This window comes from Photinus pyralis, unplaced genomic scaffold (genome assembly GCF_008802855.1).
Source record: "Photinus pyralis isolate 1611_PpyrPB1 unplaced genomic scaffold, Ppyr1.3 Ppyr1.4_LG8, whole genome shotgun sequence".
In the NCBI taxonomy this organism is placed as follows: Eukaryota; Metazoa; Arthropoda; class Insecta; order Coleoptera; family Lampyridae; genus Photinus; species Photinus pyralis.
Genome location: NW_022170819.1, coordinates 34,197,082 through 34,216,308, shown reverse-complemented (window position 1 = coordinate 34,216,308; position 19,227 = coordinate 34,197,082). Strand labels below are relative to the sequence as shown.

At 38.6% G+C, this 19,227-nt stretch overlaps 2 protein-coding genes across 4 annotated transcripts; one reads left to right on the top strand and one right to left on the bottom strand.

The window, feature by feature from the left end:
- The first annotated feature begins 5,588 nt into the window (after positions 1–5,588).
- LOC116179280 lies at positions 5,589–7,726 on the top strand. Of its 3 annotated transcripts, none has more exons than XM_031499035.1 (8): positions 5,589–5,761; positions 5,809–5,988; positions 6,033–6,392; positions 6,438–6,685; positions 6,734–6,987; positions 7,023–7,157; positions 7,201–7,408; positions 7,458–7,726. In XM_031499035.1, exons 1-8 carry the CDS (start codon positions 5,656–5,658, stop codon positions 7,656–7,658), a joined length of 1,692 nt encoding a protein of 563 aa, XP_031354895.1. In that variant the 5' UTR covers positions 5,589–5,655; the 3' UTR covers positions 7,659–7,726. The 3 variants fall into 3 exon arrangements, with proteins under 3 accessions (XP_031354895.1, XP_031354896.1, XP_031354894.1); XM_031499036.1 differs by having other exon boundaries at positions 6,438–6,688; positions 7,261–7,408; XM_031499034.1 differs by having other exon boundaries at positions 6,438–6,688.
- Positions 7,727–10,313: 2,587 nt separating this feature from the next.
- Positions 10,314–13,781, bottom strand: LOC116178947. Its single transcript, XM_031498613.1, has 3 exons — positions 13,346–13,781; positions 10,674–10,808; positions 10,314–10,627 (listed from the first exon to the last, which is right to left on the bottom strand). Exons 1-3 carry the CDS (start codon positions 13,401–13,403, stop codon positions 10,485–10,487), a joined length of 336 nt encoding a protein of 111 aa, XP_031354473.1. The 5' UTR covers positions 13,404–13,781; the 3' UTR covers positions 10,314–10,484.
- Between the last annotated feature and the right edge of the window lie 5,446 nt (positions 13,782–19,227).

Genomic DNA, 19,227 nt, shown 5'->3' with positions numbered 1-19,227 from the left:
ACAAACATATTTTTTAAGGGTATTGATGGATCCGCATTTTGTGGTTTAAATACTCGATCGGTTCATTTTTAATCGGTTTGAAAATTTTAAAAGGAAAATTTCCACTGACTGTAAAAGAGTTCCATGAGAATTCAATACTAAGTAAGGAAAATGTTCTGAGATGATTGTTCTGAGATAGATTGTGATTTCTTTGGAAAAAGAGGATGTTTATTATTATTATTATTATCCCTCTCTTGTTTTGGGCCCTCAACAGGCATGCGCCCAATTAGAGAGTGACCCGCATAATGCTATTTAGAGGTGCCTCTGCAGAAGGTCTTAAGTTGGGGGGGGGGGGGGGGGTTGTTACATTAGTAATCTGAAAGTGGCACTTCAATGGTTTAGAACAATTTAGGCACTGGGTTTTTCAATAAAGTTAATAATGATTTTTTAGGGCGATTTTGATTAATTTTAAATTTTAATAAACCTGAATACTTTGATTTCTATTTCTATTGGCCCTCAAAGTGGTCTAAGGCATCTTTGCAATTTCATGTGTGGAAAAGCAAGGTCTATTTTGTGTGTGGCCGTAAAATTGAGCTAGCCGTCGGTATAATTTGTGAGAAAATGATTTTGTCATTATTTCAAATTCAACAAATCTAATAATGTCTTTCTAAATTTGACCACAACACATAAGAGATTTACTAAATTCGTCCGTTATAGTTTCCCATACCGCTAGTCCATAATGAATCCATACTTGCTACGTCACTTTTATCCCGAGCTGATCGACCCTCATCCGAGAAGAGGTTACACACCAATTCAGGCACATAAAGTACATTGCTGACCTAACATTCAATGTATTTACCCCTCTCCAAGGGCCAACACCCTTATAGTTCTCAAATGCTTAGCCAAAATCATTCATTCGTTTTTTGCCACAGGGATTCTAGCGGTTCCAGTTTCTCTATCGTTCACCAGATTGTTTGAGCATTCCGAATCGATACAGCGCGGCAACCGATTAGGTTCATCCGCAGAGACCACTTCAGTAGTTATACCGCAGAAGAAACGAGCTGACCTGTAGATTTTTGTTTTCCATTATTTTCACTTTTTCTTTTCTTTGGACATTCATTAACCTTGTGGCCTTGTTTTTCGCATACAAAGCACCTTAATGGTTTTTATTTTTTTTTTACTGCACAAAAATCTAGACGATCCATCTTTTACATTGCCCAATTCTGACTCTTATTTCCTTTCGCTGCACTTCTTCATGAAGCAGTCCGCCTTCTCGATGGCGGTTACCACGGTAGGATACAGTGGTCCCAATGCGAGAGGCAAACGACAAATGATCTCTATGTCCTTCATCCGTCACTTTACAGGCCGCATTTGTGACATTTACAAATGTCTATAATGACTCTTGTCATCACTGACAGATTGACATTAATCAAAAGTTCTATATAAAAATTGAAATTTTATATTAATAGTTATTTATTAGCCGAGCGAGCTTGCGAGCGAGGCACAAATAAACAAGGCTAGTCCCCATAAAGCCTATTTATGGACGCGATATATATGTACGACTGCAACAACCCTTAAAAATGAAAATTTCATGGAATTCAATAAACGATAAAATGTATATACCATTGACAACAGATGTCAAGCATTTGTCAAGTATTTCTGAAATACTTGAATTTACCTTGGATTGACACCTAAGTACGACTGTCAGTTGTCACATTGACAGGCGGCCGTTTCACTTTATCATTATGGACTAGGCCATAATATTGCAAATTATGGCCACTAATTGCCACTGTAATCACCGCATTATCAAGCAGTCGTATACATAAAATACGATTTGATACTTGATACTTTGGCATATGCCTGTCGTAGCCGCCTCTCACAGAATTTAGTCAACTGTCGCGGGGATGTGTCCCTGATTGGTACTGATAGGGGTGCATCTCCACCACTTTGTTGCCATTGCGCTGAGCCGCGACATATGCCAAACAATGTGATAGATTTTGTGGATTGGGAAGGTTGTGGGGTGCGGCTAACTGGGTGATATCCGACCCGAAAGGGTACGGCCGCAGCTTCGCCACTGGGATATCTGCATTAGAAGGAACGCTGCTTCCTAGTGATGGCCTCGTCCCCAGGCGTTCTACTAGTTTCCGCTGCCTCCATCCTTTTGTCTCATTTCCTTCCTTCTTATTTCTCCCTTTCTTATTTGTTGTCCTCTCTCTGCCTCTTTTTCTGTCTCCTCCTCCTCTGGGCTGCTTGTGCATATATCTGATTCTTCCTCCACCTCCAGTACTCGTCTGCTTTCTTTCTTCAATTGGTGTTTGTATCTGCTCCACTTTTCCCGCGGCTAAAATTTAATACAAAACACGTCAGTAAAATGACATGATCTGACTCGGAAATTAAAGTACTCGGCCCCAAAGGGGCCTCGCACTTCGATATTTCCTCGCCAGTAATGTATCATTTTCCTGACTTTTATATAAATAACTATTGTTTTTATTATACCTGCATCAGAATCGCTGTTTAAAACACCACTGAGCATGCGTAAAAAGGCGATTATAACAAGTCGAGCTTTAAAGGTTGCTAAGTATCGTTACTTCAAATATGAGATAATATAATATAATAAAAAATAAAATAAAAAATATGACATATGAAACTATGTTTGTAATTTGGGATTGAAATAAGATATCCTCTTGGATCGCGGCTTTCTACAAATGAAAAAGTTGTCTTTGGCTCGTATCCTTTGTGGGAAGCTTTCACAAACTCCCGTGGTTTAGAGTAGAGTAGAGAGCTGACATATCTGTTCCACTAAGGTTCCACTTTGTAATCGCCATATTGATTGAAGTTTTGAATGAATGCACCGAAGGGTAGAAGATTTAAATACCTACCTTTGACATTTCCTTCAAATATGGCAGCATGAACGATGCATTTGTTTGAAACCTTGAGACCTTGGCCCGTATGAATAAAAGTAAGCAAATGCTTATACTTGCAAAATTCGAAGTAAATACTCATCAGTGCTCCTTCGCACTGGGCGACTTAGCAGCGCTTCTAAGCAGAAGGACAGGACGCAGTGCAGCGCTGCTAAACCATGCTAAACAGACCAGTATGAAGGGGCAGTTACGAGTATTTACTTTGAATTTTGCAAGTATAAGCATTTGCTTACTTTTATTCATACGGGCCCTTGTTTGAAAGATGCTTCCTATTACCCGGTTGCATAAAAGTACGGTTGAACCGCTGGTTAGTGAAACTCCGGTTTGGGGTCAACCGTCGGTTGGAATGAAACGGGTTGCATAAACGCTATATCTCTGTCGGTTGAGGAACCAACGGTTGGTTTTAGATTTCTACGGTTGACTACACTGACGATTCGGTACTAGCCAATCCGCTTTTAGTATACGGAAAGCGCGGCAGCCGTGTTTGTAGTGTGCGCATGACAAATGCGTAATGGGGTATTCACAGAATAAGACCTTCAGGGGTATTTGACAAGGCGTAAAACTAATAAACGTTGTCATCTTTCATGTAGTCTCTAAATTGAAAGGGACAACTTCTTATCCTCCCCCCTCCAATAAATATGATAGCTTGCATTCAAGATTGGGTGTTATATTGTAACAAATTACTGCGATACCTTTAATTCTTTGGATTGTGGGTTACAGAGGTTTTGGTTTCTGATGGTATCCAAATTGAAAAAAAAATTAAGAAGAAAACCTTAATCCTACAAATAACTTATAATGTTCTCAACTCCGCTGAATTAGCTACGCATTTTGGTTTTCTAAAGATCTCACGGTATCTTATCTTAAACGAAATCTCTGCCAGAATTCTTCATAGTACCATCTTTGATAGTATAGTATTTGATATAGGTACTCTCTTTCGAAAATTTCTAGGTGCTGGGGCTGCCCTCACATGCTCTTCATACTCGGATGAAGGGTTTTTTGCCCACAGGAATCTGCCTCTCCGTCCTCTGTCTTCTTCCTCGGAATCACTTTCTGTCCACAAAAATCTAGCTTTTCCATCTTCAATTCTAGCCATTCTGAACAGCGCTTTGCACTGAACGCACAAGAAATGAGCGATATATATTTGACGTTTGTATTAATTTGTATGTACCAACCTCACTTTTACACAATTCCCGTATATGTAGTGTTTATGCTGAGCAAAACGATGATGGAAAATCACAAGCACCGTTGAGACCACATCACAAGAACCAACAAAAGCGCAAATATGAGCAGAAAGAATGGTTGTCAAGTTATTTTTGTTCTTGCGAACGGATCGACTGGGCCGTCAACCGTCGGTTGAAGCGACTCGACCAGTGGATTTCCGCCGGTCGAAATTTCGCCGGTTCAACCGAAATTTCTGAACATCGCCCAAAAAAAATTCCTGTCTATAATTACAAGCCATGCTGAGAAGTTTGGCAACGTTGTTCGAAAGTCAATCGGTGGGCCGATTTAAGTTTTAATGGCGTCTTGTTGCTCCTGAAAAATGGCATTTTCCTCTCCTGTGTTTCGCCTTGGCGGTTTTAATATAGAAGAAAGATACTTAGGCAGCTTAAAATTGTGCATATATATTATTTATTTACAAAAATGGATAATAACATTTTTATTTGACTTTAAAATTCGGAACGCTGTAAATTGGTAACTGCATCATAATGTGTTTTCCATTGAGATCTCCGAAATTGGTGAACTTCTGTCGAAAGATGTCAAAGTGAAGCACACGCTTGAGCACTTAATTTCGGCAAAAGGACAGTAAATCGCTGTGAATCAGCGAGGTTTTATCAACGACCAGATGTGATTCGGAATGGCAGACTTTAAGCCAGTCCCTACTCCAGTGGGTCTAGGTACGCAGCTTTTAAAGAGGGGAGCCCCATAGACTTCAAATTCCCGTACCGTGAACTCCTGGGAATAAGTTGAAAGGTTCCTTCAGAAAATCGATTTTACATGTCCGTGCTAGAATACCTGAAATACAAACTAATTGTATTTTTTCACGATAAACACTTACCGTACTTACGTACCACGTAGTGTGTAGGTCATATTTGAGCTTGTACAGGTACTTTGAACCAATACAAGTGCCTGTAAAGGGCCCAGTAAGGAGTAGCCTGCTTTAGAGGTTATGACAACAAATCGATATATTTCGTTTAGCAACCTGAACAATAATTTCTGTTTGTTCCGTAGGGAGTAACACAAATTGTCGCAATCTCGCTCTGTTAAAACAAGTAAATTGGAATATTACACCCAAAACACATATAAAATACACCCAACATCTGTCAAGTTGAATTAGGAAATCGGCCTACCATGCAGTGTTGCCATAATTCTCAGCACGGCTTGTAATTATAGACGGCTATGGCTGTGGAAAGACGGTGATTTTTATTATGGGTTATAGGCGAACGTCAAGTGACATTTCCATGGCAATCATGGAATGACAAATAGCCAGCCCACTTATTAGAAATGTATTCGAGTATAATGTCAATATGATTTCATTGTATTTCCCTTATTTTTAAATTATATTGCAGGTATAATAAAAAATACTATAAGAAACGCGTGTATAATTGGTCTTTAAAGCACTTTACTAGTTTATAACTAACACGTTATAGATTATTTATTTACGCAGTTGCATAGCAACGTGGGCTTAACTGCACGTGTTGGATAAACAAGTAATAAACCAGTTTCGCACGTCAAAAGTGACAACACTCAACGGACCATGCAGCCGAAACTTACACAATTACAGGAGCTTCGCCGATTAAGCGACCAAAGACGCCCACGTCCTTTAAAGCCGAAGGTTTACGTTAACGTACTCGAGGAAGAATGTAAAACAGGTCTCACCGTTGCACCCACCAACTCGTCTTGGTTTCAGTTCGACTTCTTTTGAAATCAAAAAAGAAACGCTACGGGAAGTTGATGTCGTTATTTACTTGTAAACGAAGACAAAGGCCTATGACAAGGGAGGAAGTGCATTACAAAATTCAGCAGCTTAACAGATGCTGCCTCTCTCACATCGATGACTCCTACAAGATCCATATCAGTCGACATAAAGGTGCGATTACATGGATGTTAATGCCATTAAGGTTGCCATTTTAGGAATACAAACCTTAAACGAGATCATAGACAAATCGGACTCGTCCGATCTGTCGCGCACTCAGATCGTTGCGTTAGTATGGAGTTCGATCAGTTGCCTCCATCACTTTTACATTCGCTTGAGGATCCGCGACCGCGGTTGTATGGCGTGGGTCAAAAGGAATCAGGCGAGAAAGTCGATAAGATCTTACGATAGGGTGATACAGTTCTGTCTCCCATACGCCTTCGATATCGTGCTAAATGCCATCATAACCTTTTTCACGGAGTCGAATATGTGGAGTACGGAGTATCTGTGCTCTCAGCTACTGAAGCGATTTCTGTATATCACCAAAGAGGGGGTGGTAACCGTTCACTCTCTTCTTGGTATGTACCACGCCATTTCGACAGTTATTCGACCGAAAGTTGCAGATATTGCCGAAAAGACTTCGACCACAAATGTAATGAGCGCTCGTCAGGTGATCAGGGTTCTCTACCAGGTTCTCAAAAGGTATCCATGGTACGATATGGATGACAGTTTGATGAGGAGACTACTGACAATGTACCACCATAGTATAGTACCAACGGACAGTGCATTTGACTATGTCCAACTGCGGACGGGCATAGAAGTAATGCTGAGGCATGTTTTGATGAACATTCCCAATGATGGTCTTCTGAAAGTGGTGAGTTTCCCCCCACCAATGCTATTCTGAGTGACATTACGTTAGATCAAAATTATGATCAAGTGGATTACCGTGCAGGAAATACCAGACGACGCCCTGCTCTATTTCTCAGATTTGATCGAATACACTGCAAAGTTACACAAGATCAATTTGTATCGCGATTCTCTTGAAGGCGAACTGTTCATGATGGTGTTGGAGTTGATCGGCTCAAAAAATCGCCTATACTCGCTTTTGGGAAATAGGGTTCTGCAACATCTAATGGACAGACATAGGAATGTTCAGCACTTTAGTACTCCTCGGTAAGTTGCAAGCTACTAATCGCTTGATGGTTTAGAATTTTTTTCGGAAATCTATCGTATGACATCGCCATTGGTCGATACAATTCGGAGGACAAGGCGTTTGTGCGCTTGTACCGTCAGCTTATTCATAACTCACTTTTAAACTCGATCAAGTTACATGGCTCGTCCAGGTAAATCACAATCTCGGGGCAGACTCACCTGCTTCTGTCGCAGAATCAACATAGAGTGCACTTATGCGTCCATCGCAATATTGATTGTGGAGGTGCCTTGCAGCTATATTGCCACGGTAATAGTGTGCTTGACGATGGGCATACAAGAAACTGCAATTACGACGACTGATATCGGATTGGCAGTCTCTCACCACATGCACGCCACTGTAATCGCACTAATCTCGCTTGTGTGTTGGGTGCACGACGCGCATGTACGAATCTATCACGCTTAACGTAGCTCTCTAGTCACGAATTGTTTAGATATTTTACGACTACGTGATAGCAATCATGACGATAAGGGCGAAGAACGCGCCCCACTTAAACCCTCCCCTGCGTACCAGCTACCCATACGCCCAGGACCACGTTCTGTGGAATAAACCGGAGATGTTCTTTGTGGATTGGGAGGTACGCTATTGCCTTTGGAAGTGTTTCAGACCTCGGCTAAGGAATGGCGGCTTGTAAAAGTTCCTTCATTAGCGATTTACTTGTTCGTTAATAACTTCTTTAAAGTTTGCCTGATCGATGTAACCTTAAACGAATTGTATTTATCTAAACAATAAACAAGAAATTATTATTCATGTAATTAGCGAATTACAGACTGTATTTTCTTTTACATCGCACTCCTATTAGTCATAGTACAGGTCAGGGATCAGTTTGTTGCATCCTGCAAGACTAAACCGGTAAAACACCAAAGAAGATCTCCCACGCAAACATTCTCGCAAACCGCCTCCACTTTCCTTAAACCCCCCATATCAAAATTATTTAAGTTTCAAATGCTTCAAAGTCCGAAATGGTTCAAGACTAAATTCAAGATTCCAAATGACTCCATTTGTAAGAGACTTCAAGTCAAATGACTTACTTAAGTTAACGTCAGATTCAAGTGAGTTCAAAATTAAAGATTCAGTGTTTAGATAGTACAAAATTAAACATGCCTCGTACTTCAAGCGAGGGGTTTGTGAATTGATCAAAACCCAAAATCGTTTAAAATCAGTAACGATTTGAGAATCAAGAAAATTCAAACTATAAGATGGTTTTACCGTATATCGAATATGATGTAGATCAATCAGAGATACTTTCAAATTCGAGAGCGTTCCAGACAGATTTCAAAAGATTTGAGAATGATTTGAGATTAAAATCCCAGATGGTTGACTATTCAAGGTCAATTAGTTTAGGAACGATTCAAGGCCCAAGAAGGTGCATAGTTGAAACTGGTTCAAGCGATTTGAAAGTGGTTTAAGACCGAAAATCGTTCGACATCCCAGATGATTCACTATTTAAGACTGTTGTAGGCTAATCATCATTCAAGTTCCAAAGGATTTAAAAGCGACTCAAGAGGCTACGATTCTAAATGATTTGGGTTTAAAAAGTTTGAGAACCATTCAAGGTTCAAAATGGTTCAAATTCCAAGATATAGATCGATATTCAAAATTGTTTAGGCTCAAAGACTGGTTCAAGGCCCAAGATGGTTCAAAATCCAAAGGTTAAAGAAAAGTGTTGTAATAAGTGAGACATCATAAATTTTGAATTACGTTATTTTGGTTTATCTGGGTTTCGATTTCCACTTCGCTTTCTTTCGGTGTTTCAGATTTTTAGACCACATGCCTTTATGCTTCGGATTTCCTCGGATTTTTGGAATTATAAAATTTTTTCTATTTCTCGTTGCCCTGTGTGATTCAATTAACCGTTTATTCCGTGTAGCAATAACCTAATACAGTTTCGATTCTTCCTCAGTATATGTTTCTTACTCGGGCTGTCGGGCGGTGTATATGCGTTAATCTTATTGTTGAATACTTGATTCGATTCCCACCTGCGCCATTTTCTTGTTAAATTAATTCTAGCCGATTCTGGAACTGAACCATGCTCATTTGATGCTCTCTATTGCTTTACGAGTTGTTTTTATATAATTTAACTTATTTATCGATGTACCAAATTGATCACTCTTTCTTTTCATTTCATATTGTAGCGAGTATCCTAGATACCGGAGCGCTAGCAACCGCCATCCAGGCGCCGTAAAAGATTTGTCACTGGCGATAAGGAAAGAAAACGGACGTGAGGCGTTCTTTCCGAAAAATTCGATGTCATCTTCGTAGGTATTCGGAAATTCTCGAGAATGTCCGTGATCTTCTTAGAAATGTGTCGTTTGTTATCTAAGCAAAATTATAATTACTGGAAGTTCCAACAGGCTATTGAACAGGTGGATAGGTAGCCATGGTCTCTTCGTTAACCTGAAAAAGACCCAGGTAGTTTCATTTACAAATAGAAGAACAGCGGACCTTGATAGGCTCACTCTTCGAGGATATTAACTGATTTTGACCAGGTTAGTGAAATATTTGGGAGTCATTTTAGACTCCCGCCTGGTCTGGAAAGGGCACATTGAGCGAATAAGCAAAAATACCACTGCATGTCTATGGGCATAGAAGGGCTTTTGGCTGTATATGGGGCTTGAACCATCAACTGTTGTATTGGCTTTACGTTGTAGTGATAAGGCCAATATAATACTGTGCCTGTCGAGAAGACACTGCAGCCATGAAAACCACGCCAACTTTGGCCATGGAGGCACTTCTGGGACTAAAGCTTTTACACTTATCTGTGTAGGCAAAGCCTCGGAAGGTTTCCATAAAACTAAACGATTGGGGCGAGTGGAAGGACCGAGGCAGCCTTGAGTACGGGCGTAAATGCAGAGCCTTTTTAACAGGGCCCCTTGGCAAATCTGTTTCTTTTAAGCTTATCAATCTGAATAGGAGCCAGATTAGGTAGATTACCGGTGTCCTTATGGGGCACTGGATGATCAACTATTCCTGCACAACCTTGGGCTTGTAGGGACCAGAGACAGATTAGCGTCAGTTATCTGGAACTGGGAAGAGTAAAACAACTTAGGCGAAACGGGGTCTTATCCTTTATTGAGAGGAACGGGTTCTGAACGTAGTTGTTAACGAAAGGGGGTGGACATAATGGGCCTTTGGTGTCCCTAAGTGCTGCCTGGTCGGGCACAAATAAAAGACACAAAACGTCTTCTACTCAGAAACACCACATGATTACAACTCATTTGTATTCAACCCAGACGCAAATCCAAACTAGCACTTATAAATAAACAACACACATTAGTTAAATTGATGTTATATTATAGGTCCACGTTTTTATTGACAATAACTGGTTACTACTTTAAACATAGGTAGAAAATGGATTAATAGAAGTTCCAACATCGACGTCCGCATGATGGTTGTGATTTCGCGCAAGTGTTATAAATCTACAACTTATAAATTTGAGTAATCGTTAACTGTTGTAAAATCAATATGTTTGAGTATTGCAATAGTCGTGTTCGCAATCCGAACAGTGTTCTTTTACGCCGCCATGTAATGTGATGAACATACAATGATAGCGAGAACAATACCTCATGGCTAATGTGGCGTTAGCTGTTTCTCCAATAACAGCTAAAAAAAAAGATTATGTATGTGTATTAGCTAACATATTACTTACTTCCATAAAGAAATACGCAATATCCTTCACAAGAATGACGTTCGGTAATATTAATAAAGCGACGACAGTTGATAACGGCTTGAGGGTCGTAGGCGGAATGTCCATAGCAACCATAGCAGTTGCTCCAGAGGCGACCTACGATTCGATGCGTTTAAAGAAATCCAAATTTATTTATATAAAGGTCAGGAAAATGACATATCACTGGTGAGAAAATATTGAAGTGCGAGGTTCCTTTGGGGCCGAGTAATTTAACTTCCGAGTCAAGTAATGTCATTTTACTGACGAGTTGTGTATTAAATTTTACCCGAAATCGTATTTTAATATAAAATTTCAATTTTTATATAGCACTTTTGATTAATGTCAATGATAACAGGAATCATTATGGACATTCAGTTGTGTGTCAAATTGGAATTCCCGACACTTCATTGGCGTATATTTCCGTAGAACAGGGGTTTACAGTAGGAAATTCGAGTAGTTTTGCGCATGTGCGGTGTTCTACTGCGGTGCAAAACATATCTCTGTCTTTGTTAGGTATGTTGGCACAGATGTTCCTTATTGAAAGTAAATGGGAGGCCATGTCTATGTATAATTATATGACCTAAAGTAAGCAATGTCACAGGTGCGACCGTAAGTGACAGGCGGGAGAAAACGTGGTCTGGTCTGCTAAACTAAAATTTCCATAAAATAGGCATGGAAATCAAGATTTCACGGCGATGTTGCGTAAACTTATTTACCATCTCTCTTATCTCCAAGAATGAATCTATCCCCATTCTAAATAGGTACTTTAATTGCAAATAACAATCTATTAATCTGCCCATATCATTTCTCAACAACTTTGTTATGATGAAAACTGACTATAAATCCACTTAACTACAAAGCGCCACTTGGTAATTATCAGCTTTTAAGGCCAATCCTTGTTCACTACGACTATGATCAGCAGAATATCGCCACTATCATCCATGGTGGTCCATAAGGATCCATCTTAGGACATCTTTTACATATATTCTACTAAAATTGTGCCGATAAAGGTTTAATTTAATGTTCCTAGGTATATGTGGTAGTTAATACCCAAGTTGGAGCACAATGTATATATACCCTATGGTACTTTTCGACCGTGATCATCTCAGGATAAAAATTATATCCTCTATTTAAATAAAGATTAGTAAAATTCAACTTAACGTAAAAGATATGGCAAACAATTTACGATTTCAATTTGAAATTCTCGCTCATAAAAATTCCTATGCTCCTAACGCCTTCTCAATACTCAAGAAATTATAACAAACACGTATATTCTCAATGTTTAAACTGTCTGAAGTCAAAGGGCCCGAATGCCTACTATAGTCTCACGTTACAAAGATGCGAAAAAATAGTGTGCGGTGGTGATGTATACCTAGACTTCGTGCAGAGCTGGGCAGAATACTTTCAAAAAGTATTTGAATACTAAATAGTAAATACTTTACACAAATCAAAGGTATTTGAATACTAAATACTTTTACGTCCAGCACAACCGAATACTAGATACAGATACATTGAAAAGTATTCAAATACTTTAAAAAATAAGTATTCAAATACTTTAGAACGTATTCGAATACTTTCAAAGGTATTCGAATACTTGTCACTCAAATACATTAAAAATTTAAAATAGTATTCTAGATAAAAGGCTTAATACTACTTAAAAAATCAAGTTATACTTTGTATGGGGTTAGCTTTTTTTTATATTTCTATTGTTATATACAAATTTAAGGGGAGTAAAAGCGTATTATTATTATTATATTATTATATAGGAGGTACCTACCAGGACCTTTCTTATACCAGTTATATCCTTAAGAATACGTGTACCAGTCTTCAAAGCGATCGTACGTCGTGCACATGATACGTACGCCTTTCTGAAATTAATCCTAGCGATTTTGGAACAGATCCATTTTTGACCATCCGTTTGTCCGTGTGCATGATAGTTTGTTTAGAAACTTTGAAAATTGGTACACATGGTCTTAAGGATATAAGAAAGATCCCTATTGTTTTTAAGTTACGTAGACTATCGAGTCAAAAAGTTTCACTCCAGGATCGTTCGGTATTCAGTTGTATCGGATTTTTATATTTGATTATGTGACAATGGAAACTTTCCCTAAACATTTCTATATTGTTCTCAAATATTTGAATAACTTAAAAGTACTGCCTTTTTTGAGGCCGGAAAAAAAAATTGGCTCAGATCGACCCGGAAAAAAATTTTTTTCTTATAGAATGTGGCCTGTAGAATCCATAATTTCAAACAGTTCCAAGATTGGGCTACTAGTTCAAAAGTTACAGCCCTTTGAATTTTCTTTCGAAATTGGTTTCTAGTCTATAACTTTTGATTGAGAAGTCTAGAAAAAGTACGAATTGATTTGGATTCTACGCACCAAAATTAATAAGAAAAAGTGTTTTCCCCAGAAATTTTGGTGTAGTCGATTTTTGGTAAAAAAGGAAGGTTATACACCGCCCTTTTTTGAGGCCGGAAAAAAAATTGTCTGAGATTTCAGGCTTACAATAGGAGTTAAAAATTAAAAAGTAATTAGTACAGCCATCTATGTTAATTGTAAATGCTTGTAGTTTAAAGACGCTAAGTATTTTAAAGTTATAGTGGGCAGCAAATTGGAGACCGTGCATAAAATCATAAACGTGTCGATACATACCTGAGGCAACACCTACACACATGAGAGCAACAGAAGCAATCACAAGTTTAAAATACATGTCTTCACAATGACAATAATACTAGTCTATAAGCATTTATTATATTATATGTAGGTGTCAAGATATTTAACCGATTATTCACGGCTTAACTGTTAATTATTATCTGCTTATCTTATCGTTATTGCGAGGAATAATACACTGATTACTATTACCCGTATTCCACTGATTGGTCACTGTATGACTTTATTTATATTTGCAACGCCAAAAATAAAATGCCCAGCCTGAAGCAGTTGTTGAACGACTTGCGGCATTAGTTTCTGAATAAAACTACTTCACAAATCGGATTGCGTATCAAAGGCGAGTATTTACAATGAAAATTCAAAATGTGTACAAAAGAGACGCAAATTTTCGTTTTATAACTACGTACTCCTAATTTGGATGTTTGAAAAGGGTTCAAACTCCAGAGCAACATGTATACAAAACCGTTAAAGAAGTAAGCAAAATGACTTGGAGAACCACGTAACATATCTCCAAATGAGATCAACAATATAGGCTTAATATTAACTTGCCCAAATGTTCCTTTTCTAGAGCTCTATGAAAGCAATGTTCGTGTTAAGTTGGTAATCTTTACTTAGCGCACCCGCTAACAGACTTGCGCAGTCAGTATGCGCTGTACTAGTTGTCGTTGTCGATATACAATAAATGTATGTGTCGTAGTGTTCTGATTCTGACCTTTTTCTCTTTACTTTCTCCCGCCGCTGTGCAAATATCAACAGGTTATGTGCCCAGTTAAATTGCCGTTGTTATAAGGGAAACTATTCGTGTGTGTCGCGACGTAAGTAAAGGAAAGAGCGGTTGTTGTGTACTCCGTGTGGAAATTGGAAAACGACAAACACCAAAATGGCCGACGGATTAAATGTAACGCACATCAATAAGTTTGATGGCAAAAATTATAATCAATGGAAGTTCCAACTAAAATGTGCATTAAAAGCAAAAGGTGTTTTTGATATAGCGTCAGGAGCAACCGTTAAACCAACAGAACCTGTTGCACAGGTTACTGCTTGGAATAAGCAAGACGCGCAAGCGATGTGCATTATTACGTCTACCATGGAGCTATCGCAAATAACGCTTATAGAAAATTGCGAATCGTCATTTGAGATACTGCAGAAAATGGACGGTGTTTATGCATTGAAGACCGAAACCAATAAAATGCTTGCCCATGAACAATTTCACAATTATAAAATGGCAGCCAATGATTCTGTGGTTCAACACATCTCAAAGGTTGAAAATTTAGCACAACAGATTAAACAATCTGGTGACCAAATAAGCGACGCTGCAATACTCACAAAGATTATAGGTACATTGCCGATGAAGTACAGAAATTTTAGACAAGCGTGGCTTTCCTTAGATGAAACTAAACAAACTATTCAAAATCTAACAGCCCGGCTTATGGACGAAGAATCCAGTCTGAGTGTACACGAAGCATCAGAAAGTGCATTGCTAACATCCAATGCAAGCAATAGTCGATCTAATCCAAAATCGAAGAAAAGTCTTGTGACCTGTTACAACTGTCGTAAAAAGGGTCATTTTTCAAAAGACTGTCGTGCTCCTCGTAAACAGAAGCATAGTGCGCACAGTAATACTAATGTGATGGAAACAAACCTCGGTAGTAACTACTCCGCCTTCAACGTGGAAAATCAAAAATTAATGGAAGAGATCCAGACAGATGAACTAGGATGGACTCTAGACAGTGGCGCATCAGCACACATGTCACCTTTCAGAAACCTATTTACTGATTTGGAGACGGTAACAGAATTCAATGTGAAGCTAGGTAACAACCAAGAGTTGGCAGTAAAAGGCGTAGGTTCAATTGAAATCGAATGTTTGGTCAACTACTCGTGGGTGAAAAGCATAATTACAAATGTTTGGTACGTTCCTGGTTTGAGGAGGAATCTGTTTTCGGAAGGTGCAATAACGAAGAAAGGAATGACCATCGTAAAAGAAAATCAATACGCGAACATTCTGGAAAGTGGCCAGTTAAAGGCACGTGCGGTGCGTGGATCCAATAACTTATATAGACTAATGTTTCGTACAGTTAATCGGGAACTAAATGTTGTTTGTGGAGATAATCTGAGGTTATGGCACGAACGTTTAGGACATGTGAATGTGCAAACAATTAAAAAAATGGTGGTGAACGGTACGATTGTAGGTGTAAATATGAACAATGTCGATGAAAACTTTGTGTGTGACGGCTGTCAATATGGAAAACAGCATAAGTTGGCTTTTCGTAAGTCGCAACCGAGAAATTCAAAACCAGGAGAGTACATTCACAGCGATCTATGTGGTCCGATGTCTGTACCTTCCTTAGGTGGTGCTCTGTATTTCGTACTTTTTAAAGACGATTGTACAGGCTATCGAATTGTGTATTTCGTTAAACATAAATCGCAAACGCTCGATTGTTTTAAACAATTAGTGAAATTGATTAAAAACAAGTTTGATTTTTGTGTAAAAACATTAAGAGTTGATAATGGCACCGAATATGTAAACCATGATTTTCGGAGTTTCTTGTCAGATAACGGGATACAACTCGAGACGTGTGCTCCATATAGTCCCGAACAAAATGGAAAATCGGAACGTGAGAACCGTACAATAGTGGAAAGTGCAAGGTCAATGATATACACAAAGGACATGCCCTTACATCTGTGGGGCGAGGCAGTAAACACAGCGGTGTATATCCTAAATCGCACCTCTAACATTCATACGCCAGGCTCAACACCATACGAGATTTGGACAAAGAAAAAGCCCTCAGTACAACATTTAAAAATCTTCGGATGTGAAGCATTTATGCAAATTCCTGATTGTCAACGCAGTAAGTTACAAGCCAAAAGTAAAAAACTTATATTTGTAGGGTACCAGAACGAATCTTCGAACTACAGGTTGTTCGACCCAGTAACGAAGCAAATTAAAGTGTCACGTAACGTATCGTTCAACGAGAATAACGACGTTAAACTACCTCGTGTAAATACGATCGTGGTTCCGCTAACAACAAACGATCAACAAGATGAGGCTTCCGAGCAGCAGCAACCTGGGCCACTTGGGGTAACAAATGAAGATACCGAAGTCGTTGGCCAGCAGGCGGAATTATCGGGGTATCAGTTGCGAAACCGTGGAACTATTCGCAGACCACAATGGTATGATGACGATGAATTGAATATGATTGAGGCGACCCCTGGAACTTACGAAGAGGCTATTAATGGCGTAGATGCTGGAAACTGGAAAGCTGCCATTGACGAGGAGCTAGATGCGCTGGAGAGGAATAACACTTGGAGTCTAGTGCCTTTACCACAGGATAAACAATCCATCGATTCAAAGTGGGTATTCAAAGTAAAAACAACAACAAACGGGAAGCGATACAAAGCGAGGTTGTGTGCACGAGGATTCGCTCAAATCAAAGGTACGGACTATAATGAAACATATTCTCCTACAACACGCTACGATACAATCAGAATTTTGTTAGCATATGCAGTTCAACAAAATTATAAGATTGTACAGTTTGACGTGAAAACCGCGTTTTTGTATGGAGAATTGGAGGAAGATATTTACATGGCGCCACCTTTGGGAGTAACCACGGAACAAGGTTTGGTCTGCAAGTTGAACAAATCCCTGTACGGATTAAAACAGGCACCTAGATGCTGGAATAAGAAGTTTGGTTCGTTTCTGAAATCGTTTGGTTTTAAACAATGTGAAAGTGATAAGTGTGTATACGTAGGAAACTTTAATAATGAAACTGTAATTTTGGTAATCTATGTTGACGATGGTTTAATTCTAACCAAGAAAGAAAATTTGCTTCATAAAATTACAGATAAAATGAAACAAACGTTCGAAATAACAGTAAGTAAACCTAACTGCTTTGTAGGACTTGAAATAAATGTTGATAATGAAAATGGATCAATATTTATTTGTATTTCAAGCTTCATCGATCGTATGTTGAAACGGTTCAATCTTGAAGATTCGAAGCCATCGACTCTACCCGCAGATCCAAATGTAATATTGTCAAAGGATAATGATCACATCAAGGACGAAGGAGTTCCATATAGAGAAGCCGTAGGCTCACTTATGTTTGCAGCAATAACCGCACGCCCTGATATTGCATTTGCCGTTAATGTAGTAAGTAGATTTCAAAATAATCAGGGTGCGCCTCATTGGAATGCTGTCAAACGAATTATGAGGTACCTAAAGCATACAAAGGATCTGGGAATTAGGTACACGTTTAGTGACGAACCTGTACATGGTTTTTCTGACTCGGATTACGCCAGCGATGTCGACACGAGAAAATCCACAACTGGCTACGTCTTCAACATGGCTAATGGAGCGATTACGTGGTGCAGTCGTAGACAACAAACGACCTCTGTATCGACTACGGAAGCTGAATATGTCGCGGCGGCGGAAGCCACCAAAGAAGCGATTTGGTTGAGACATCTGCTCAGTGAGATCAGTGGTAAATCAATTGAAAATGTGCAACTTTATGTTGATAATCAAAGTGCCATTAAACTAGTGAAAAATCCCATATTTCACAAACGGACAAAACATATAGACGTTAGGTATCACTTTATTAAAGAAAAATTTCAGAATGGGGATATCAAAATTGAATATGTACGATCAGAAGATCAATTAGCAGATATCCTCACAAAACCACTTGTTAGTGTTAAATTTAACAAACTTAGGACAAAACTTGGAATGATGTAGGTAATATCTTTTATAGTTTTGATTGTTGTTTGTTGTTATCCAAGCTCAGATTACAAGGGGGTGTTAAGTTGGTAATCTTTACTTAGCGCACCCGCTAACAGACTTGCGCAGTCAGTATGCGCTGTACTAGTTGTCGTTGTCGATATACAATAAATGTATGTGTCGTAGTGTTCTGATTCTGACCTTTTTCTCTTTACTTTCTCCCGCCGCTGTGCAAATATCAACAGTTCGTTCATTCCATATTTTTTTAACCACAATTTAACGTAGGAAATAGACTAAGGTGGCAGTACTCTAATCCACACAAAAAATGATGTTAAACAATATAAATGGCTGAATCCAAGATAACAAGTCAGAAGTGAAATTAGATGGGCAGAAAGAAAATTAATATTGAGTAATTAGTATTTGATTGCAGGATATAATGTGAATTTTGGTTAACTGAATTTAAAAGGGACAAACACTACAAAGTGAAAGGTTTTGTTAAATTAATTAAGGTTGGAAAACAAGAATTGACGTAAATAACCAAAATGGTGCACGTCATCAATGCTCTTTTTGAGGAATATTGTAATGCTGATAAAATAAAAGAAACTTTTTGTTATAAAGGGGGGTTTATTTTCCTTTGTTTCGCTTCTTGGTAGATACAGTGGCGGATTTATATGTAGCAACACTAGGCACGTGCCTAGGGGCGGCTGTTTTAGAGGGCGGCATTTTTTCGCACTATATTTATTTTAGGTAATATTTTAAGTTTTAGTCCCCTAACATGTTACAACAGGAGAAACATTTTTTATTAAAATTATGGAATAAATTGGAATTGGTAGATAGTTTAAACAAACTGTAACTGTAAGAACCTTAGGTACCTATACTGTATTTCTTTTCATATTAGTTTTAAAAATTTCATGTTATACAGTACAACCTCGATAATCCGAATACACGCTAGTCCGAAATCGCGATAGTCCTCGTAACAACGATGACACCCCTGAAGACGTTGAAAAGAATAAAGTTTATTTCTTAATGCTTGTCCGAAAAGTCGGTGGTGCGAATCTATTCGAATTAACGAGGTTGTACTGTAATGTGATTTTTATTAGCATCTTAAAATTTATTGCAATTTAAAGATTATTTTTGAAGGGGCGCTTATCTTTCG